Consider the following 24,886-nt stretch of genomic DNA (forward strand, 5'->3'; position numbering starts at 1 on the left):
TTCCCCTTTCACTTTCTGACAGTGGCTGCATAGACAAAGAATTTTAAAGGCGTTACATCCAAACAGTTCAAACTGGAGAAAGTAGACTGTTTGGGCTATAAAGTTAGATGGCCAAAAATCTGTGTGTCAGAAATTACCTGTACTAAAACTGATCTCTTTAATACAAAGTACCGATTCTCATTTTTTTTTTCAATATTAATTAAGGCATTGGTCATTTCATATAACCCTAAAGTTATCTGTTAGAGAAAAATCGGAATGAAAAATCAGGAATAAATAGGGTTGTGTATTTACAGCTGAAAAGGCTGATATGGCAAAACATCCAGAGCCTACTGTTGATGATTTCAAAAGGCATTACTAAACTTATAATATGGACAATATCTTGTTTAGCATGCCATCTGAAACATCTATGGGATTAAGTAGTATAAGGCTGTCACAGAGTGAAGAGTTTGTAAGGGTGGGTGAGCTTCAACTCCCAGTGCTCCAGTGTACCTGCTCTCAATATAGCTGGTTTTCTTGTAGGACTACAGATCCTACTAGTGTATGTATGTGTTGTAATTTGCGAGGGATGTTTTTCACGATATTCAAAACACTTTTTACATAAGGTTTCTCCTTCAGAGAACACAAAATTTCTGTGTTGATTGGGAGAATGGAGAACTTGCTTTACAAGAGGGCATGGGGACGTCTTAATTTGTTTAATGTAGTAAAATGGCAGCTGAAAGAACTTATGATGATTACAGTCTATAAACGTTAAGCATGTTATCAAGAGGAAAGAAAAAATAATAGATAATTTTTGCAAACTAATAAATTAGTTTAAATTAGTCATTAATACAGGGAGGTTGAAAATTAAAAGCAAAACCATATTTATTGGAGAACAGGTAATAAGTACTCATCCTGTTATCCTTCAGTATCCCTCTGTATCCCTCTCCAGGCATTTTTTCTGCCTCCTCCAAAGGAAGAGGCTAAACATAGAGAGTTTCTTACTGTAGCAATGTACTTTTTTTTTTGATCTTTTGAGAATACTGAAGCTGGGGAAAAACCTCAGTCAGCTCAGGTGTTCCAGGAATGGAACATGGAGACTCCCTAGTTTCTAAACAGTAATCATAGACTTTTAAAATGTTTCATACCAGGTTTAGTAAAGGAGCATAACTTAACTGGATGTCATTGACATGGGTACTAGCTCAGTACCAGCTAGTGTAAATGCGTCAGCTTTGCCGGTCCTGATCCTGTCTCTATCCTTAAACCCAGACACTGTCATAGCCCAAAGCCCAAAACAAGGCCAAATGAAGTGTAAAAAAACATGTCTCCTTTGATAACACTTGTCCTGGCTTAGGGCATCTTTCAGAATACAGTGCAAACTTGGTAAATGAAAACTAATCTCTTCTCCTGGTTATCTTATTCTATCTTAGCTGGCATTCCTGATCTACTACTGAATCAAGTTTTTAAGTTCTTTGCAAGAGCTGTAATTCAAATCATAGTTTAGTGCTGGAGAAGACACTCCAGCAAAGACAAGAAATAAGTACAAACCATTCTCCACTTCTGACTTTACTGTAGCTCAAAGTTCTTTACATGATCCAGTTTTAGCAGGCTGACTCCTCAGCCTCTCTTGTGTGTAATTTTAACTCTGCACTCAGTCATAGATTAGACATCTCAGGTCAGACCAGAATAAAAATAAGTTATTATTTTCTTATCACAGGTTTTATCCTAGCCCAGCAGGCTTTACACTCTCCAGTAAGGCAAAGATTTTCAATGTCTTCTGTTGGTTCACAATTCTAGTTCCATCCCTAAGAAAGACTTTGATTATTTAGCTTCCCTTCATATTCTACAGTGGCTTCCCCTGTTTTTCAGTCTTAAATTCGAGTTGTCTCGATCTGTAAGAACACTGTTTGCTAGACAGTTTTTGACTGATCAAAATCACCATTCTATTGCCATAGGACCCTTTTCTAGGAACATCCTACATTCCGTCCCCTTTAGTTTTACCGATAGTATTCTCATTCTTTCATAAGTATTCTTTCATATCTTGCAGGAGGAAATAGTGTTAAGCCAGTATGAAACTAAAACAAAACCCAAAAAGGAGTAACTTATGGGTTATATTCCTCAGTTTCCTAATACTTCATTTTCTCGTTCTCTGCTTAAGTTGCAAAATGTTCTGTGTTACATCGTCTGCAGATCACTGCTAATATGTGGAATACAAAATAAAGATAGTAATAACACAGTGTTTAGTTTGCAAGTTTATATACTGCCTGACTTGAAGAAAAATAGCATTTTCACATTGCTATGTTCATTGCATCATTATTGTGTACAGATTTATTTTCGATCTCGGATAGTTAATAATTTAAATGCACTCCATCATCATTAAGTGAGGTTTATTTTATTTCTATAGACCATGTATGCAACCAGCCCATATTCTGATCCTGTTGTGTCGATGGATCTTGATCCCCAACCAATTACGGATGAAGAAGAAGGCTTGATTTGGGTTGTTGGACCTGTTCTTGCAGTGGTTTTTATCATCTGTATTGTCATTGCTATACTTCTTTATAAAAGGTAAGTTTACCTTTTAGTTTTCTTACCAGGTGTGTAACTTTCTGATATACTGGCCATTTTATAACACTATCCCACACTATATTTTCTGTACTGCAGTAGTAACTGTCATTGCTTTGGGATATTTCCATATTTATTAATGGTTTCCAGAACACTGCAGAAATTTTAGTAGATTGACTGAAAGTTTCCAATAATTACAGGTATGTGAGTACATTTTTGTGCTGATGACACTCTATTAACATTTTTGCATTTAAATGTTTTTTCCACTTTGCATACATTTGTGAAAAAAAATATGTGCTTGCATATAAATATGTATGGAATTTGCACATTTGACTTTTTTAAACTTATTTTTAGATGTGTAACAGTAATACATTAGGGGTTATGTTCAACTTGATGTTAAACATGATTTTCATCTCCACTTGAGTAATTTGAGTTTTTACTTTTGACAGTTGGTCTCAATTTGGTAGTGTATCTATATGAATTTGAAGCTCTGAACTGAGAGATTAAAGAAACATCAGTAGCTGTTTTCTACTAATCTTGCAATGAGATCAAACTTCACTTATTCTTCTTTCACTGTCTGTGACACAGATGTAGGTTTGCTGTTACACAAAGGACTTTCCTCTGCTTTACAACATACTAGATGAAAACTGTATGATACCTTAATTTATACATAGCAGCCTTTTACAGTGTAAATGAGTTCACAAAGGTCAAGATACTAAATCAAAGCCAAATAATCAATCCCACAATTTTATTTTAATGTTTAGATTTTGTTCCTAATACATTTTTTAAATATATTGATAAAGTATAATTGGGGAATGCTGTGACCTTGTTGGAGGGGGAGGGAGGAGGTGTGCACCAGGGATAATTTCATTAAATGGAGTATATCTTTTAAAACTAATGGCTCTGATGCCATGACCTGCATATAAATATTTAAATTCTGCTACCCTGTATGGTGTTCCCACCCTAAGCGTCTCCAGTCAAATATCTCTGAACTTGCATGTAGAGACCTGGCTTCAGGTTTTAGAAAGAGAATTCTCTGTTCAACAGTGAAAACACAGTCTGGGGTTAACCTTAGCTTTGGATTCCAAATAGATATACATTTATAGAATGTTAGGGCTGTAAGCATACAGCAGCATAATACATGGTCTATTGCTTGCAGATATTATGTCTCCTGAAGGTTTCTAATAGTGCTTACCATCTCAGCCAATATCTAATTGATTAGCAACCAGTGAACCACTGTTTTGTCACTTCAAAAAATGGTCATTAGAGATGTGCTAAAAGTCAAATACTCCTTTCTTCTGATTATTTTGGAGTATTAAAAGTTCTACCATACTACAAAACACATCCAAACAATGGCATATAAAGCAGATGTGTAACTGCTTCTGGAAATACTGATTACATTTATGGAACCATAATAACAGTCTTCAATTTAATTACCAAAAAAATTATAGGCATATTCCACAAATGAGCAGGTAAAATTTGTCCATCAGTACTATGAAGTGATTGTCATTCACTAAAAATGGGGGACACATTTTCCATCTGTTATTTACTACTAGTACTAGAACTGTTCAGGCAAATGTCCATATGTATTTATTTATTTTTCTATTTTCAGCTAGAAGCTCTAAATTGTTAAACTGAACTGATTTGGCAAATTCTCTCTGAGAAATTATGACTGCAGTTTTACCAGTCTATAGTTCTCTGAGCTTTTAATTCCTGTAAAAAAAGTAATACATAATTGGATATTTTTTTTCTAGAATACACAACCTGGATGCAAGCTAACAGCTAGAGTTTGATAGCTTTGCTGTCCGTAGAACAGCAGTAACTAGTCAAGACAGTAGGGATATTTATCATAGTGCTTTGAGAAAACAGTGAAATTTAATTTGTGAGTTAACTGTTAAAGGGAATTACTGTGGCTACAGGAGTTGGACATGGTAGAAATATGCAATAAAAAGTAGGAAAACAAGAAACTTTCATGGATACAGGAAATTTTATGAGTATATTTCTAGAATCTGTTGGGACATAAGTGTAACAAGTATGACAGGGAGAGAAGAAAACAAAGAACAGAGGATATCTGCCTGATACATGAAAGCATATGCAAAAAATGTTACAAAGGGGAAGATGATGTTGAAGGATGTGCAGTGGCAAGAAGACAACTGGGAAATGGCCATGTCTGTTGAGGTGCAAAGGGTAATAACTCAAATAATGTTTAACTATGCTTAATTCCCTTTGTCCATAGAAGCCTGGATGAACTGACTTCGACCACTAATCTCATGATTTACAATACTACTTATGCATTATAATTTCAATCATAGAGAAAGGATGACAACAGCTTCTAAAAGAATAATTTTAACGGGAGAAGTGTTGTCCTCCTTTAAAACAGATGCTATTACAGATAGTGTGGATAAGTTCTGTGGGTTGGTGTGAAGCATATTTAACTGTCCCAAAGACTAGGAGTGCATGTTTGACCACTTTATTATTTGTTGGTCACTTTGTATGAAGTTTATTGCCTCTGCATTTACTCTTCTTAAAATCTGATAGCAAAGATACTGCCTAGAAAGATTTTGGGGTCTTATATTAGAACATAGTCAAAAGGTCATTGCAGCTTAGTACTGAACAGTAATACTAAAAAGTACCTTTTGTTGTCATTGGTTATAGCTCCAATATAATATCCAACATAACCAAGGCCGATAAATGTACTGTGTACAGAAGAGCTCACAGATTCGCAAAACCAAAGGGTCACACCTCTGGATATTGTCCATCCTAGCCCTGCTCAAAGCACAGCCAGCTACAGCAGGTTGCTGAGAAACATGTCCAGGCAAGTTTCAGAATCTCCAAGAATGGAAACTCCACAACTTCTCTGGGCAACTTGTTCCAGTGTTCAACTATCCTCACAGTAAAAATGATTGTTTCCTGAGTAACAGTTGAATTTCCCATCTTTCTGGAGTTGATATCTTGGCAAATGGAACTGACTTGGCCAGTGACCCGTTCAGCATTGTCTATCATTGCAGCAGTGATTCCACCCTGCAGTCATAGTAAAGGGAGACAATTATTTTGAAGCAAATCTTTACTCTATTGGACTTAAATCTAAACAAATTTAGGGGTCCAAGTAAATTAATTAAACGTCACTTTCTTTTTGGTCATACTCTTGCCCTCAAGAAAATAAATTTTGTTGGTTCAAATATGGAATAAAATATACAGCATAGTAAGATTTATATCTAAAATCTCAAACAAAGGCAAACACTTAACTAGATATAGAGATGGTGCAGACTTAAGTCTCCCCTAGAGGCAATGCCTAATGATTATGAAGGCTTAACTCACATTTTATATCCCAGGGTGATTTTGATAAAACATTACCCTCCTGCAACCTACAGCTTATGCAAACCTACAGTAAATCCTTTCAACTTGCTTTTGAATGTGTGATGCATGTCAGTTACACAGGATTTATATGATTAGGAGCCCAGTTAGTCAATGTTAAAGAGGTCTAGAAATTGTTTGGTATATCTCAGAAACTGACAAACTAGTAAGACAGTGAATGTCCCCGTGAAGCATCCTTTCATCACTTTTTTTTTTTTCTTTATCAACATTTGAATTTATGTGGCTATTTCTCCTGTTTTTTAAGAAATCACAACTTCTCTAATTTCAGCTTTTTGCTGATGAAAGGCAAAATGTTCCATATGCAAGATCTTTCTAGAGTCAAGTTTGCTTGAGGACTGTGTTGCCATGTGTAGGGAAAAGAAATAAAAGCCATCTTGACAGACTTTGTGTTGTTTGCTCTTATAAAGTGCAGCTTTTAGATTTGGTTTAGAAGACGAGCCTAAACTTGAATCTCTTGTACATAGTGAACTTTGGCACTCTGAATCATAGAATGATAGAATCATAGAATAGTTTGGGTTGGAGGGGACCTTTAAATGTCATCTGGTCCAACCCTCGCTTCAGTGAGCAGGGACATCTTTAACTAGATCAAGTTTCAGAGCCCTGTCCAACCTGACCTTGAATGTTTCCAGGAATGGGGTATCTACAGCCTCTCTGGGCAACCTGTTCCAATGTTTCACCACCCTACCAGTAAAAAATTCCTGCCTTTTATCTAATCTGAATCCCTCTTTTAGTTTAAAACCATTAGCCCTTGTCCTGTCGCTACAAACCCTATTAAAAAGTCTGTCCCTGTCTTTCTTACAAGCCCCCTTTAAGTATTGGAACGTCGCAGTAAGGTCTCCGTAGAGCCTTCTCTTCTCTAGGCTGAAGAATCCCGACTCTCTCAGCCTGTCTTCATAGGAGAGGTGCTCCAGCCCTTTGATCAACTTCATCGCCCTCCTCTGGACTCACTCCAACAGGTCCATGTCTTATGAGACTCCCAGAGCGGAATGAATGCACTACTCCAGGTGGGGTCTCACAAGAGCAGAGTAGAGGGGCAGAATCATCTCCTTTGACCTTCTGGCCACCTGCTGAATCTTGAGCTGTAAGAAGAAACATGCTTCTAAGGGAAAAAACAGGTGTTAAAAAAAGCACAGAAATGAAAATGGGGGAATCGTAAGTGATTATGAAGGGGTCTATAAAGACTTTTTCATAGCATGCGAGTAATCTGGTCATGGCAGACTCCAGGCTATTAAGTTTGTGGAACCTCTATTTATTATGATCAACAGACAGACAGAAAGATAGGCAAACATTGTATTTACAGTGTGTATAGTAGAACCTGATAGTGGGAGATAATAAATTATTTTCCCTGTTTAGCTGACTGTTATAGATTATAGATCACTACAGATCTATATAGATCACCATAGACCATGTCACATAGTATGTGACATTCCTTCTAAATCTAAAAAGGTGTGTAATCCTTTGTTGGAGAACGATTTATGCTTAACTTACTTTCCAGAGTACTGTTAAAATTTTCTTGCCTTTTTTTACGTAGTTTTGTGAATAATTTTAAAAATACTGTTTTTTTCTTTTTTTAGTTCAGTACAACTCTTATGTATCTCATTTATCTAACCTTGTTCATCACTTGCCTTTCTCTCCCCCTTTTCTTCCTTTTATTCCCTTCTCCTCTGCCCTCCATTTTCATCTTTCCTCCCCTCTCTGCTCTCGTCTCTCTTCTCTCTAGAATGTAAGAGGGAAGTACATCTTAGCTAGATGTGATTTGTCAATGTAATGTTAACATTACTTTGGGAGCTCAGATTAAACACGCATTCTCCATTATCTCACTGGCTAAAATTTGAGGCGGCACTACTTTGCAGATAATGTCTAAAAGAGATGTTATTTTCAGCAGAAGATTCTCTTCAGATTTAACCTTGTGTCCTCCATTGATTCCTTCTATGATTCACAAGCATTAAATATTTTAATGAACTGTCATTTCTTAATTTGGGTTAGTTATATATCTTTACTGTAAGTCATCATTTCTTGCATCTCCTGTTGTCACGCTTACCCTGATTGCTGCTGGTCAACTAACATTTCACCTTTTCTACCCTCTTTGCTGCATTAAAATGGAGCAGTAAACCTGACAGGTGAGAAGTGAAGAGTAATCACTCTTCATTTAATCCAGAATGGGGGGGGGGAAGAGAAAAAAAAAAAGTTATCATGATAATGACCTAAGACAAAGCATCTGTCAGTCTGAGTGAACGTAGACAGTAATCTATCGATGTGAAGGCAACTGAAAGATATACGTTGTTTACATCACTGAAAAGTATTGTAACATATGCAGCCAAGTTTCACTGCTTTTTTTGTGTCTCCATGAGGTATATTTTCAAGAGACAGCACAGCTATACAGTGTACATATGGTTTTATTTGTGTTTTCATGAATTTAAAACAGTGGTTCTTTGCTAAAACCAAAACTATTGTAGGAATGCATGGTTGTGGTTGAAGTGTTAGCCACTCTAAATCTCCATAATGCTCCGTCCACATAGATTCAGTGCTGACTTACAGTTCTACAAGTGAAAATGAAATGGTGATCACATTTGTCCTTTGTGGATTTTTTCCACCTGTCTCAAAACCATGGCATAACCTGAAAGAATTGTGATGTCTGGTATAGTCCAAAAAGATACAAAAAAACCCCATGATCCCAATAATAATAATAAATAATAAACCTTTCTGTTTTCCTATAGATTTTCAAAATATTCAGATGTATAATTAGAAGAGATTTTAGTGCTTTTAGTAGAGTAATATGAAATTGTGCTGCCCAGTACTGACTTGCAAATGGAAAAAATGTAAATGAAGCTTGTGTCTGGGCGGTTCCACTGATCTCTAGACTTCAGGAGAAGAAAATAGAGATAAAAATACTTCTTCAAAGCTGCATCACACACCTTTACTTAAGAAGAAAGAACACTAGGGCATTGTGCCACTATGGTAGGAGTTTGAGATAGTCAGAATCAAAAGTAAAAAAGTAATTTCAACTGAGTTTCTCCATAATAATTTAAAAAAAAAAAAAAAAAAAAAAAAAAGAGTAAACCCAAAAGAATCAGATTTAAATCTTCATTTTTTCACTAAGAGAAGTTAATACATGTGTTACGGTATTTACCAGAGAGCAGATGGAATGTTTTCACAGCAAAACACTTTTTTTTTCTTTTTGTTTTTCCAAAAAATCATGGGACTAGTAACTTTCAAATAATAGACAATAAGAATTCCTACAACGATGTTGCTGTTTGGCTTCTTTGCATAGTTTTTGAAATCTTGCTGTATGCACCTTTCCTGAATGCCACCAGGTGTTCATCATTTCAAGAACGGCAAGAAATCAATTGGAGCATTTTTAAGAGGGGGAATAAGAACAGATCTAGCATTGTCACATTGTGAGTCAATTAGAAAAAAAGAAAGGAAAAATAAAAACCAACAATGCTCGAGCAAATATTCAATACCTGGAAAAGATTTTGCTATCTTAAACATTGAAATCATCTTAGTCCTGCTTTCACAAAGCATCTCTTTGCTGCTGTTTGCATCTTCACTGTATATTACATGAAGAATACCAACCAGTTTGCATTTTCATTCAGAAACTCACAGAGGACTAGTGAAAAGGATTCCACCTTAAATTAAAGCATTAAATTTCCAGATTCCTGAATGAACATGCAGAATGGTAGTTATTCTTCATGTAAAATAGTTCTCCATGTTTTGCATGAGAAAATTACATTCTCAAATGATGGGAGTCCATTTTACCAGAACACTCAGAGTCAGAACACACAGGGACTCTGCTTCTCTCTAGAGAAAGGGAAGTATGCACCAGTTTTTTTCTTTCTTTCCTTCTCAGCTTGTTTTCGACAGATTGGCAGGAGTACTATAATTGCAGTTAAAGTCTTCATTTGATTAGAAACATTCATACAGAATCTGAGTCTTGAATATATAGATGTGATCATATGCATAAAGATTGTGTAGTGCAGCTCTTATGGAAATGAGAGGCAACAGAGTAGGTTCTTGCTTCCTAGAAAGTGAAAGGAATAGGTGTCTTCTGGGTTAGGTCTCTTCTGTACTGTCCTCTATCATATTGAAAGTACCCAAAGGATACAGGCTATTTTTTATAAGCGATGAAGAGCTGTACGGATAAAATATGAAATATTCAATGATAATAACTTGGCATGATCATTTTTAATTACATGCTCACGAGTTGGCTAGTTTTTAATAAAGGTATAGCTAGCTAGCTTTCAAAATAGAAATAGTGTGAATTTTTGTAAGTTTCCTGTTGTATCTTACAATAGTTAACTACTCGGGTGCCTAGAATGATGATCTAGAGGATCAGTCTAGGGCAGAATGCAGTTTTTTTCCCTCTGACATTAGTATATTTAGATTAATTTTGCCATTGCAAATTGTAGCTGCCCTACTCACCATGCATAATTATTTTACCTTTGCACTGGATCAAATACCCTTTCAGAAACAAGCATCTCACCTTTAGAAAGTAATGATTAAAGACTCAGGCACCTTTATTTGTTAAGCTAACACCTCGGTCTTATGTTTACCTGTATTAACCTTCTCCGTGCAGGAAGAGAGCTGAATCTGATTCTAGAAAGAGCAGCATACCCAACAGCAAAGAGGTCCCCTCTCACCATCCCACAGACCCAGTGGAGCTGCGACGCCTTAATTTTCAGACTCCGGGTAAGAGACAATAGTACCTCACTGAGATCTCTGTGATCACAAACTGATTAGTGGTTATGTTACAGAACAAAAAGATTGATTGTTTAGATAAATATATTTTGATTGCTTGTGCGTTTTTGCACAATGTATTTCTTTGTTAGTTTTGGAAATAATTCTGTAAGTAAGTTCTTTATTTAAAGAAAAAAACTGCATGAAACAAAATTAAAGTTCTGTAAAGAACACCCCAACGTCACATATGTTCTATGGATGTGTTTTATGTGCTAATATTACAAGTTAAACCTAACAATGTTGGAAAAGATTATTGGAAAATGTACATCCGTGTATTTATTAATGACATACTTACAGCTACTTCTTTGTAAATAAGCTTCTCTCTTATCTACTGTATTATCAGGTAATCCATTAACATAATTGGAAGTTTCACTACATTGCAAATGTACAATACAGAAAAGAATTACTAACTAGAGAAATCGTCTTGTCTTTTAAAATCAGGGTCTGTGTTAGGGTCAAGGAGGATATTAACATGTCAGTAGTTCTGAAAGTAGAAACAATACACTCCCAAATATTTTACTTATTTATTTTATTTATGAAGGATTGTTTTCTTAAAGCTGTTTGGTTTGATAGTCAAGAAACACCAGGAGTTAAATACTTAAAATAGTGTTGACTTTTTTACCACCTTTTTATGAGGTTTGTTTTTTTTAAATTGGTTTTATTTCGATCATGCTCTTTTCCAGTAGGCTTGTTTGCTATTACAACATGGTTGCATACAGTCCCAGTCTGATGCTAATTACTTATGGAATCTTCCTGAGCCTTGTGTTAGTCAAATTTATTACATGAAGTACAAAAAATAATGAATTCAAGCTCATAAAGGCAGGAAATTAAGTACTTGAGATGTTGAGAGATTAGCTGCAGAAGCTGATATACTAAATATTATGAAAGGGTTAACTGAGCTTGCAAATCTCATTTCTGATCATCTAAACAGTGGTTATATTAAGATAGTGTGTGCCCCAGCAGGAGCAGATCTGCAGAGCAATGAATTTGGAGCTAAAGACCCAGCATCCACACTGCAAGCATATGGCAGCAGTAGAAAGGGAAGAGTCTGGAGGCTTGAGGTTTACCCCAGCCTTCTGTTTTAGTCTATTCCAGTGCACTGAGTGCTTTTTAGCAGCTGGGGTAAATCAGGTGTGTTTCAGGAGTGCATCTTCTTGTTTAGCTTCATCTGAATATGGGAATCTTGTTGATGTGCTCTGGGACCTCTCTACAATATGAACCTAAGTGCAGTAAATGGAAATGATTGAAAGTTTTGATTCACAGTTATGCTTCTGAGACTGAAATATTAATGTAGACTCAGCCTTACTGAGCAAAGGTTTTGTATGTTTTGTACGTTATGCAGCACTTTCATACAAAGTTTTAAAGGCTGTTACAGAGACAGAATTATACATACAACTCTTTGAAATATGAAAAGAAAAATTACAGTTCTTACAGTTTAGCTTATGCCTAAAACAAGCCTTTATCTGTATACAGAGATATACTGAGTGGATGGCTTAATAACTAGGTATATAAGCATAATTTTCTGCTGTCCATGTATTTAGATGTGGAATCTTAGCTATCCATTTAGTATTCATCATAAATTAAAATGTGGGCAGAAAAAACTGCTGCCAAGTCTTAACAACTTTATGTATGAAATTAATTTATTGTAATTAATTCTGAATTTACATTTAGAATGTAAAGTTATTAACAAGTGGCAGAATTTCTGGGACTTGTAGACACCGTAATTCCACCTCATTGATCTGAAAGGAACTGGAGAGGAGTGGAAGTGTGCCTTTTTTTGTGCAGTGCTATAGTTTATCTGGGAAGTTTGCAGTTTTCTGTGAAGCTAGTTGAGCAGAACATCTGCAATCGATTTCTACTATAAGGTCTTTTTCTTTGCTGTAAACCTTTTCTCAAAATAGAGGATTGAAATTATTAGAAAAAATATAGTACAGAAATCAAATTACAATCTTTTTTTCCTACTATTGTACTACCTAGGCACAGGTCAGGCCATTATGTTTCTCAGCATGCAAACAAATATCAGTGGGAAATTTTCTACCCCATTAGATTCATCTTGCTGTGTAACACTTGGTAATTAACATGTTCTTAATATGTAATCTTGAAGTCAAGGTACGATTCTTGTGCTAGTGAAAGCAGAACCTCACTTAACTCACATTAACTTCAATTAGGGCTTCCATTTCATTAAAATCCACCTGAAGTTAACTTAGTTATTTAGACCCTGCTGGAATGTTTATCCAACTCCACACAGTAACACACCGTTAAATAATATGCAAGACAAAGCTTTTGAAGACAAATGTAGAGAAACTACAGAAGGGCTGTACATTCAGGATACCAGTTTTGTTGGTTTTGTTGTTCTTTCACTCTCAGATGTGTGGTATTTATTTTCTAACAGGTAGCATAAATAGGCAGTAGGGTTCTGCTGGGGCAAAGCAGGCAGCTGAGAGAAGGGATTGGGGCTGATGTGGTTATATGTTGGGTTTCTTTTACCAAGACATCTGCAGTCACCCTCATGCAATGGCCTAATCTACTCTAAGGTGTTACCATTTTTTAACATTGCCTACAGATAAAATAAATGGCAGTGGTGAATGTACTTTAATAATCAGTGTATGCAAAGTAGATGGTTTGACATCATTGTTATTACAATAATATATTTATTTAGATTATGAAAGCATCCACAGTTTGCTTGGAGCTTTCCAGGCACACCAGTAGCTTTCAGTGGAGGGGGAAAAATAAGTTTATGATGAATCCATAATGTGAAGTGTTAGAGAAGAAAATTTTAAATTTCATTGGCATATCCAGATTGCCAGTTTTCAGTGGGAGAGGTGAATGAGACACTCCTATAAAATTCTGGGTTGTCATAAGCTTTGATACATTAAAAGATTTCTAAACAGCCTCTTTCCAAAAATGCTAGCAATCATAGATTTTGTCTAAGGAAAGGTCTGATCAGATATAACTATCAAAATAATTTGAAAGCAAAACCATTGTTGTGGTAAATTTGAATTTCAAACCACAAGTACAAATTACTCCCAATAAAAATGATTAGGCATAACTTTTTGAAAGAAATTATTGGGAAGCAATATTTATCTTTGGTGATATTTAGGCAATGGTTTCGGCACAATTATGTTCTGCTTGTCATAAAATTGTTGATTCCACATGAATATGTTGTAAAAAACCACAGCCTAAAGTACCAGCACAGCAAATGTCTTGCGTTCCTTTCACTTTTTCTTGTCCTGTCAATACAGAACTGCACTTTTCACTACTCTAGTACTTACCTAAAAGGTTTTCTGTCTTACCTTGTCCAGGAATGATCAAATTAATCTCTGACTCCTCATTGGATGGAGTAACTCAATAGATAAATTTGACATTTTGTCTAGACATTTGAAATAGCCCACAGTTCTACATGTAAGAACAAGATCCCATGTCCATATGTATTATCTAAAAGTGTATATTTGTTAGATAAGCCCGTATGTCAGTGAGTGGGTCACAACTGTGACAAGCTTTCATTCAGTAAACATGAAAATACTCAATCTCTTAGTAGCATATGGGATTTCATTTATAAGTCCGTTACTCTTCTGGAATTGGAGTAGTTGAAGGGAAGTCAGTCACATTCTTCCCATTCTACAAGTTTCCTATGAAATACAGCATTAAAATCGTCAAACTAATCCGCAAATTTTAGAAGTCTCTATGCCACATGAGAGAGTAAAGGTAGGGAAAGGGTAATAATTAAGCCCTCAGAAGATATTTCATCAAATGAGGAGGCCTCGTTTCACGTAGAGGAAAATGACTTATGTGAAGTGATTTGTGTGAGTTATGAGAGACCCAAGGCTCGGGCAAAGACTTCAATCTGCCAATCAGCCAAAGAACTAAGTTGAGTCATGCCTCAAAAGTGACTGGGTTTTTTTCCTCATTTAAGTATAAAATGTGTCACACTCACAAGTAATTTGTGTAATTGGGTACCAATTAAACAATTATCTCATTATCTTGTATGAACTAAATAAGATGCTTTGAAATACAAGAAAAATAAATAGAATTATTATAGTTTTGAATTAAATATTCTGCTTTTTTGTTAGATAAGTAAGTGCGCACATAACACTTAATCCCTGCGTTCCTAAGGAAGTTCCACTAACTTATTTCCAAGATAAGGCAGAAAAAGGGTAAAACAGGTCCAGAGGAAATAGATGCAAATAATAAAAGTGGAAAAAGTGATGTTTGGATTTAGTCACCTGCTTTGCAAGATAGCAGGAAATTTCTTCCCTTGGTTTATCCACACAATTTCTGTTTATGAGAATCATGACAATGCTGAAGGAAATACTGTGGTTTGTCTCCATGGCAAAACCAGACTGGAATAGCTTTCTCACAGTTAGTGATCCTACATATAGCTCTTCGTGTGAACTTGATTCACACGAAGGATTTAGGCACCCAAAAGAGGTATAGGTTTCACAGTGCAAATGGTATTTCTCTGATATCTCACTTGGATGCTTTCAGACCTAGATGCAATCAAAATCTGTTTAGCTGGGAGGTGGAGCTGAAAGTTCTGCTCCTCACAAGAGTAATCTTTGTTTTTGGGGTTTTTTTCTGGATTTTAGCCAATAGTTTTGCAACACGTTACTGTATTGAACAATTTCAGATCAGAGTCTGCAAATTAGATGTCTCCTTTTCTCAGTGTAGACAGCTTTTACACCTCACTCAGAGTTGGGGGTTCTGCTGTGAGGCAACACAGGGCAGCATGGTAGAGCTAAGTCCTTGATACAGAACAAAAGCTACTTTCATTCCAACGTAATTAATCTAGTTTTGAATAACATAAGTTCTTCTGGAATAGAAGTGACTTCAATTTGCAGCATTATATGGACATTCATAACTATTTTAGAATAGCTATTGCAGAATGATATATTTCTCTAGAGCTAATCTTGTAAATTTAGCTTTGTACACAATATATAAGATCACTCTGGCTTAGCTTTAACTGTTTGAAAAAGACATTTTAAAGAAATGTTAACTTTGTTGTCAAATATACTAAAGGCATCCTTGCTAAATTTTCATGGATGCTAAATTCGTACTGAATCAGGGTCATCTTTCATTTTTTCCATTTTCCATGTCCAAATTTTAAATATGTATTTCTTTCTACCTTTTTGATAAGGGTAAGTATCAGTAACAGTAAACACTGTTACTGATTCCTTCCTTTTTCTATAATGGGAAAATATCTTAATCAACACAGATTGGTGTGTGGGAGGGTATTCTGTGTTATTAAATAAAAATGAGGATAATAAATCAGTTTTTTAAATCACGGAGCATTAATTCAATGTGGGCCTGAAATGCAACTCATTTCATAAAGAAATTTCTGTGAAAATAATGTGTCACATTTTCAGTTCATCTAGATTGTAGTCTGTATGCAAGCAGCTATGCACTTTGATTTCTAACTTCCTTCTTGTTTATTGTGGACATGTCAACCTACAGGTCCAAATTTATAAACAAATGTGTGTTTCTGAAATGTTTTTAAAAGTCCTTATCATAAAACTCTGACAACAAACAAACAAAATCCTAATTTAACACATTAATGACAAGGCCAAAACACCCACTTGTTTCAGTGAGGTAAAGGAGTACACTTAACAGGTTTAATGTCTGTTAGTACACAGATAAATTCTGACCTTTCTCAGTTTTTCATTGAAATTGTGGTACATATGATATCCCATGTTCCTTAGTCATGTGTTTACCACAGATTAACCAGAAGATAATTCTCCACTGTAATTAAACCATACATTCTCATTTAATTCATGTAGAGGGTTTACTACTAGGCTGCATAAGATCAGTCATGTTTGGCAATCTCTACCAAATCTGGAAAGAAAAGCTTCTTATGGATACAATTTCAACTGTGTTTTGCATGTGGTGGTTTTGGGTTGTTTTTCTCTGAGTTTTTAAGTGGTTTTATCTCTTTATTTTCTTATTTCAAAGAAAGTTTGAAAGCATGTTTTCAGCATGATGTTTCTTTTGACTTTCTAGCATGTCACAGGATCTGTTGTCATTTAGCTGTATTTTGTCTTTAATTTTTTTGTGTTTTCATAGCATATGTTGATTGATGTGGAGGTGTGTCAGCAAATAAGTGTATTTTCTTATTGGTAACCACAAAAATAAGTGTGTTTAGCCATATTTTGGGTGGGTTTTTTGAGTCAAGTTCTACACCAGCTGTTCACATGCAACTCACATTAAGGTCAGTAGGAGCCTCATGCTTTTGAATGAGATACGATGAGAACTTAAAATGTTCATTCATAGCATAGTCTGTTATGACGCTTGTTATGATTCATTGATTACATAACAAAACTCTTCCAGCAGTTCTTTTTAAAAATTAGCTACTTTTATCATCTCAGTAGAGCACATTTTATGAATTTAAAAGATGAAAGTATGCCAAATTCAATTACTTCACTTAATAAATTAACTGCAAAATATTACTTGAAGAAAGTTAATAAGTATCCAAGTGTAAGTGTCTAAAATGAGGTGTGGAGAAAGGGGTTATATGCCGTCAAAATTTGCCGGTTTCTGAAGTTGTAAGTAGTTCCTTTTTTTCCTTAGAAAAGAAAGTTTTATGTCAAATTTCGTTTTGCACAAAGTGTTTAATATGAAGTCTCCCCTTAGGAATGTCAAGTGGCATATAGAGGAGCATATAAACAAAAATAGTTTTAAAAAGAATGGATGTTCAGCATCTTTAAAAAAAAAATCCTTCACAGTGAGCTAATTATTGAGCTTTGTGTTCATGATGCTGACGATTTAGTCAGGTTCATCATGTGATGAGCAAGTCTCATTCTCTTTGGTTTTATGTTCTTTATGTTTACAGTAGGGTAACTGGACCTTTAGACATCTTCTTAGCTGAGTTTCCAGACGCTGTTTTGTGCATGTCTGAAGTGCCTGTATGTATGAGATTGATTGATTGTGATGGTCTACTGCTGTTACTAATTTGTTTCCCATTTCCAATTGGCTTTTACTTTTTGCAGCTTTGAGCAGTAATTCAGTCCCCTACGCCTCCCTGATTGGCTCTGTGTCCTCCCTCTCTAGCCAAACTACCACTCAGTCCTTATATGATAATAACTCTCTCCCACGATTCGCTCGAAAAGGTCTAAACATCTTTGTCTCTATTATTTTCTCTGTTCAAGCACTGTTTTAGATGTACATCAGTCCACCTCCATTTCTGGATCAATCTAGAGTTCTCTTGTGCCTTTTCACTCACATATGTTCCATAGGGGTGCTTGATCTGGATTAATCAGTGTAATTATTAGATGCCTGTCACCCACACTCATTTTGAGAATAGCTTTAAGAAAGTTCTATTAAGTGAAATTTCTAAGAAAATGGGAGATAACCAGAACTGCTTCAAATAAATTAGTACTTATGGACTAATTTGTTAATTTAAATTTATAAAAAAATCTCACCATTATATCTGAATATTCTGCTTTGTTAGTTGACTGACAGCTTGCCTTAATATCTGCTTTAAATAATGTCTCACCGTCACAGGTGTGCTATGAAGATAATACATAAATATATATGTATAGGGTCAGAAGAATTAGGGCCAATGCTGCTGGATATTATTTTGCGCTATAATATTATGCCTGAAATGTCAAAGAATCAAAAAGAAAACAAGAATTTTAAAAAAAACCAAACACCATGCTAGAGTGTGACTGTGTTGTAACCACATGGTCATTTTCAGCTATGTTACAGGAAATGCAAGTTAACTGTCTTAGGCATGCTCTTGAAATTCACGGTGACAAAGCAAACTGCATTGTGCAACATGGCTTCCAGCTTCAGCCCCCTTGAGTCATCCCTGTTTTTCCTTTGTAATTTCAAGAGATCCTGGGGTTCACTAGCTTAATATTTCTAGCCAGCTCTAATATCTTTGCACAAGCAATTGAAAACTCATTTTCATTTTAGGTGTGGTAGTATAAAGCATAAAGAGAAGAATGTAAGCATTTTGGAGAAGGGTTGCGAAGACTAATAGCCTGAAACAAAGATGTTCACAAGTTTTTGCTTGGCAAATCTTCAGCTGGCAGATTGTTCTAGTTGACCCCACATCTTTTCTGTCTTTCTTTTGCCTTGCTGTCCCTGTACTCCCTTCCACACCCATCTCTATCTCTGATTCCTGGCTTGTCTTCTTTTTCACTTGGTATCTTCATCAGTGGACAAAGATGTTTACACCTGAAGTAGATTGTAGGTACTTTTGGGGGTTGATAAATGGGGTTTCAGATTAAGTGTATTTTAAGGTACTAGTGCAGTCAGTATGTGTGTCCAGCCAAACTGTACAACCCCTGCCTCTACAATCTGCTACTAGTGAAAACATTTTTGAAGTTCTAATTGTCTGATGTCCAATCTTGTCTTCAGTGACTGTTGTCTAAAAGAAATGGTGCATGTTATGCTAGTCATTCGTAGTTGCATGTGAATGTCAGTCACCTCAAAATCTCATAAAATATTCAAGTATTTATAATTTAGTCAGAATATGTAGTCAATCTTCTAGACCTTGATGCATTATTATTAATCCTCAAGCTATCCATTTCATTCTTCGTAATTTGTTTTATAAATTAGTTTTATGTTGGTTTGAAATTTCTTTGGTTTTTACCATTTCCTTTGCAGGTTCAGATGTCTCCGGTTACCTCGGTAACCTTCATTCTTCATTTTTCTTGATTATGCATAAGTCACTTTGGTTTCTGTCAAAACACTATTCTTTCCCCTTTAGGGCTCTTTCAGTGTCTGTTTCTCAGCTCACCTTTCCTCATCTAATTCAATGGAGTTTCCATGTCATACAGTGCAGGAGAAGGAGTTTGAAATGACATTAAGAGTCATTACTCAAAGCAGAGGTCGACATTAGGTCTAACTGTCTCATTTTTCTGTGCCTAGCTAACCTCATTGACTCATATCGCAGTAACTCTTTCCTCTACACTAGGGATGTTAGCTTTGGGAATATGCTTGGTGACTTCTTTTAATTTGGCTTCAGAGCTCATCTATCCAGAGCATGTCCTGCTTTGAGTAACCAAACTATTTGCCTGCTTCTCTCACATGTGACATCTTTACTACTTACACATTTCTAGCCATTCTAACTACTGCATTTTCTAAATTTTAGAGCAATGCCATCACTGTAGTTTACTTTAAATTCTATTCATCCTTCTTGTTGAACAGGTATGGCCAGCCACCCACCAATACCTATCTTGGAACTTGCAGATCACATTGAAAGATTGAAAGCAAATGACAATTTGAAGTTCTCACAGGAGTATGAGGTAATTTCCCCCACTTCCTCATTATTCAAGTTGTTTAAAATGTCATGGTTTCTGTCTCCCTAGACTTTGATATGTACCCACCCTGATGGTGCCAGTTTTGTATCGTGTTAAAACCATGATAAAAACTTCTCATGTAAAATGTCTGCGTTGGTGAAGTGGCTCTTTTGCTTGTAACAATCTATTCTCTTTTTATAAGGATATATGTCAGGCAGATTCCATGGGCATGTACTTGAAGTAGTGTGTGAATGATACAGCTCTTGCTTTTTTTAATATACACAAACATCCATCTACCCTGCAGTTAAAAGTTCCTTAGATTATTTAAAAAATCTCCTGTGTAATGTTGACAGGATATATACAGTACAAGCTCCAAAGAAGTTACAGTCCACTGTGTTAATTTTGCATGGATTAAAATAATTTGCAATTGCCTGTTGTCTTTCCTAATATAATAGTTTCAAGACATTGTGTCAGTAATACCACATTGGTAATCTGTGAATGATGGTCTATAAAAGCGTGAAAGAATTTAACTGGAAGAGAGTAATCATTTACAAGCCACCTTGTCAGTAATCCACGGAGTATACCTCCCCATTGGTACTGTGGAGATAGCAGCCTCTCATGTCAGTAATTTGCGGCTAAAGGAACTTAGATAGCCGTCCATTAAACACTGTAAATTATAGCTGTTTCTTCAATGCCAAAATGCTATCTGTCAAAAATCTGTGGATAAAGTATACACTGAAAAATAATGCTTCTTTAGAGCAGCTATGGGTACAGTGTCAGTGATCAAGGGATTAACAGCTTCCAGAGGAATCACTGACACGGTACTTTCTTTATAGTCTGTTGTGTCACTAATTGTTGCTTAAAACTCCCCAAGACTATGTTAGCATGGTGGAGTAAAAACCCATGAACTCTTGTTTTTTTAGGTACTGCACATTCATTGAATTTGAAGGTTCATAAGAACACTGACAGTGCAATAAAAACACTGAAGACTTTCACATGTTGGTTCCACAGTAGCCTGTGACTGCATGGTACAGAGATCCCGTAAATGCCCAATGTATTTGAAAAGTCTTGACAGAATATGTTAAAAATGAATGCTAACTACTATAACAGAGAACTACAATTGCTTATTATTTAATTGAATGCACTGTTCAGAAAGACCTTAAAAGTGCTCTAAAAAATAATCTTATTAGCTGTCAAAAGGAAAATATAGTCTCAACAATTCATGGAAATAAATTTGTTTGAAGATCATCTCAGGATTGCTGTTTACTGTTGCAGTCATAAAAAATGTGGGAGTATGTTCTCACATTTCTGCTTGTAAATTCTGTGTTCTTAAGTACGAAGATTGTAGCATAGAAAGAATCAGACAGGGAAATTTATGTAACAGAATGTTCACCATAAAAAAAGCTAACATTGGGTACAAATTCGACAATCATTTTCTTTTGTACTATGGGCAAATTCCTTGGAATATCTGTGTAGGAAATTCCATTTAATAAATGAAAAATGTCATTACAAGTCATATAATATAGTATAACTTCCATAAAAATAAACAATACACCTTTACTACTTTTCGAGCATGTTGTGGAGATGACATGGTTCTTCTTATGCTGTAATATAACTTTAAAACTTTGGTGTTTCATATTTCCTTTATTATTTAAATCATTAAAATCATCTTGAGAATGTAATCTTAACCATTTATAGCCAGCATTGTGAAGATATATTAAACCATTACATTCTTAGTATCTGTCCTTCCAGAAATTTTTACCAGACTGTGTAAGTAGCCCAGCTTTCACATTCTTTTTTTTTTTTTTTTTTTTAATGAAACATACCATCTGGGGCAGAGTGATCAGACATTCAAGATTAAAACATGTAGGTCAACATCAAGCTTCATTCACATTGCTTTGCCCAAGGGGGTTAAACATTTATCTTTGAAGTCTCAACTCTAGAGATACCACTTTGTTTCCATCTAGTCCTAGGTTCATTCATTTTGAAACAGAATTATTGAAAAGCACTGCTATTTGATTTCATGGTCTACTCTAGGCAGTGGACTAAGGCTGCAGTTTGATGATCACTGTCAGTCATCTCCCTGTCTTGGCTGTGCATTCCTGTTGTCTCTCTTGTGCCAACCCTGGCACTAGCACATGTGCAGCTGTTCAAGGATTATCTCAGGAAATAGATTCAGCTGAAAATGAATTGTTTTATTTTTCTTTGCTGTTTTCAGTTGGATCAATTCCCTGAACTAGCTCACCACAAGGCTGCATGAGCTCAAATGCCAGCACAAGGGAGCTGGTGGGAACGTTTGCGGTCAGAGATTAGGACCTTCTCTTTCAGCAACAGTCCTCACTAATGTCCCTTAAAAGCAACTATCTGATTCCCAGGCAGAAATGGGTACAGATAGTAGCAGTTCAGTTATTGTCACTTCAGATTATGTTTGAATTTGTGACACAGGAGGAAGAAGAGGCATTTTTCCTCTTCAAGAGTTAAAGGTGTAACAGCAGGAAACCATTGACCTTTATTGATAGCAATAAGGTTCTCCAGTTAATTCCCATTTGGGGAAACAAAGATTTTTCATCAGTTACCACTGATGATTTTTTTTTTCATAATGCCCTTTCCTCCTTGTCATTCCATTATTTTATTTTAATTCTTATGGAATTTCATATATTGCATTGATGAAATTCTTCCGAAATAGACAGATAGCATACAACAAGTGTTATGACAACTTTGTGATATCATGCAATAAAATGTATATATACAGTTTCCTGATGAACACTGACTTCTCAATCAGCTTGTAGAATTTCTTTCAGCCGTTAACTCCATTTCAAAAGGATGTTTTAATTATGTTTTTGGCACACCCTACTTTAGTTGCCACTTCAAAAGAATTACTTGTTTCACAACTCAAACACATCTTTTAATAGTATATGTACCTTTTTGAGCTCTTCAGAAATATTTGAATATTTGCTCCTGTTCCATTCTTGCTCATGTTCCATCCACTGCCTTTTGATCAGAACTTCTGATCAAAATTGCATACAAGTTTGGTTTTTTCGTGATGGAAGAGTATCACCTCCTTGCCTGTTTCCACTTTCTCTTCAGAGAGAAACTTCTCTGGCTATTCACTACTTCCAAAAGAGACAAAAAAGTTCTCTCACAGAAGGCGCATCTACGTGCTGTCTACTCTGCTGATTTATACCTCCTGGTATCATTTTCTAATGAAACCCCCTAATTTTCTTGCAGCCTTCCTAGGGAAGGTGAAGGAGAATTTCTTTGTAGATTTGGACCGTGAGAGAAGACAGGATTGCTTTCTTCGAATAATTCCAAACTCAACCCACTCTTTTCCATTCATCTGGCAAAGCTTCCCAAGTAGGGTTTTTTGGGTGTTTGGGGTTTTTTTTGTGGGTTGGTTGGGTTTTTTTTTCCTGAGGATATGTTCCTTTATGTTCTGTGTGAAATCTAGTTAAAAAAGAATCTGAAATTGCCATTCAAGAAATAGTAAGTCCAAACTATATCCTTCTGCACTCTGGTTCTGAAAGAAGTGCCCAGGGTGATGTGGCAAGTTTGGAAAGTAGGTATTGCAAAACTGTAAGTAGCAATATGTATAGTATAAACTATATATTCTCGGAAAAAAAGAAAGAACTCCTTCATTGCTGTGATGTGGTAAAAAGAGCGTATTCTGCAATGTAGACCATCTTCCAGCTGTGTAATATTTTCTAAGCTTGGATGTCTTCAACTGGAGGAGTTCTTACTTCTACAAGTCTTCAGAAACTATTTCATAGTTGCATAATGTCTTCTTCAGGGCTTCTCCGCCAGCTCTTAGAGGGGATGATTGTGAGAACAGCGGAGACTTCTATCATTATACTTCTCTAACAACTTTACCTTGAATACCAGATTTCGTGGGAGAACAGGGTCCAAGCCTTAAAATTATGACTATTGCAAGATTTAAATAAACTTACAGTTCACCTGTTAGATCAAGTGGTTTTGTAGTTTTAGCATAGATAGTGCTATGTGTTCCTTTCAATGAAGTTAATTTCTACTTCAAAATATTTTTTTCACAATCCTTCATTAATTATTACCAGCTTGCAATCCCCAAGGCTTAGCAAAATGTTGGTTTACCTTGTTAACGTGACATATCCTTTATGTCACATATTTCTTTTGTATTCCCTAATTTAAAGACAAGGTTCTTGACCCCAACTGATTATTATGAAGCTTTTGCTGACTTTGGCAGTTTCAGTGGGATTTTTATGTAATGCAAGGCTCCATATGGACCTGACAGCTGCTAAGCAGAAAGCCATATTCATAAGAAACTGACCTTTATATCGTATCTCCTTAAGTCTTTGGAATTTAACAATAAAAAGTGGTCATGGAGATCAACTGAATCAGAACAGTAATTTACAGTATTTTATGCAATACTCTTGATGTATTTGTAAAGTCATTTCCTCCTGTAACATACAACAGAAAATCTATTCCTCCAAAGCGTTCCTGGATCTCGTGTAAAATACTTTCACATTTATTATCCGGGATCTGTAGTCGTAGCTTTACACCACTAAGTAAATTCAGATTCATTCCATTTTTGTGTGAGAACCTGTCACTGTAACACAAAAATTACACTACCAGCCTCTGTGTGTTATTGTATGATTTACAGAGTGTGTGTGTGCGCGCGCACTGGTTAACTAATGTTACAAAAAGTTATATATCATTTTAATGTTTTTCCTCATCAGGTGTCTTTCTGTAAATTACAGCCAGTCTTTTGCTTTAACACTGAGTTTTGGAAAAAATGAAGATGCGTTTTGACTCTGTGCCACACTGCTGTACTATTACAAGTTTTATTACAGGTTTTCAGTATCAGTGAGTAGGATTTGTGATGAGAAGACAATTCACTGAATATAGTACATTTATCTTTTTGTATCTTAAGCTGCAACAATATAAACACTGGACACTAAAACACAATAAATTTTATATAGTAGAAGCACATATAAAACTTATTATTGATATAAACCACTTTAAAA

The 24,886-nt window shown here is 35.6% G+C and overlaps 1 protein-coding gene across 23 annotated transcripts in view; it reads left to right on the top strand.

Moving 5' to 3' along the window:
• Nucleotides 1-24,886, top strand: part of PTPRD (protein tyrosine phosphatase receptor type D) — a 382,032-nt gene that overhangs the window by 287,848 nt on the left and 69,298 nt on the right. For 9 of the 23 annotated variants that reach the window (XM_075741216.1, XM_075741214.1, XM_075741222.1 and 6 more), the window contains 4 exons: nucleotides 2,381-2,541; nucleotides 8,019-8,033; nucleotides 10,490-10,602; nucleotides 19,798-19,895. In XM_075741216.1, the coding sequence (XP_075597331.1) occupies nucleotides 2,381-2,541; nucleotides 8,019-8,033; nucleotides 10,490-10,602; nucleotides 19,798-19,895 (387 nt within the window). The remainder of the gene's footprint in view (nucleotides 1-2,380; nucleotides 2,542-8,018; nucleotides 8,034-10,489; nucleotides 10,603-19,797; nucleotides 19,896-24,886) is intronic. The other 14 variants (XM_075741218.1, XM_075741217.1, XM_075741226.1 and 11 more) reach the window with 2 other exon arrangements.

This window comes from Balearica regulorum, chromosome Z (assembly GCF_011004875.1).
Source record: "Balearica regulorum gibbericeps isolate bBalReg1 chromosome Z, bBalReg1.pri, whole genome shotgun sequence".
Taxonomy (NCBI): domain Eukaryota; kingdom Metazoa; phylum Chordata; class Aves; order Gruiformes; family Gruidae; genus Balearica; species Balearica regulorum.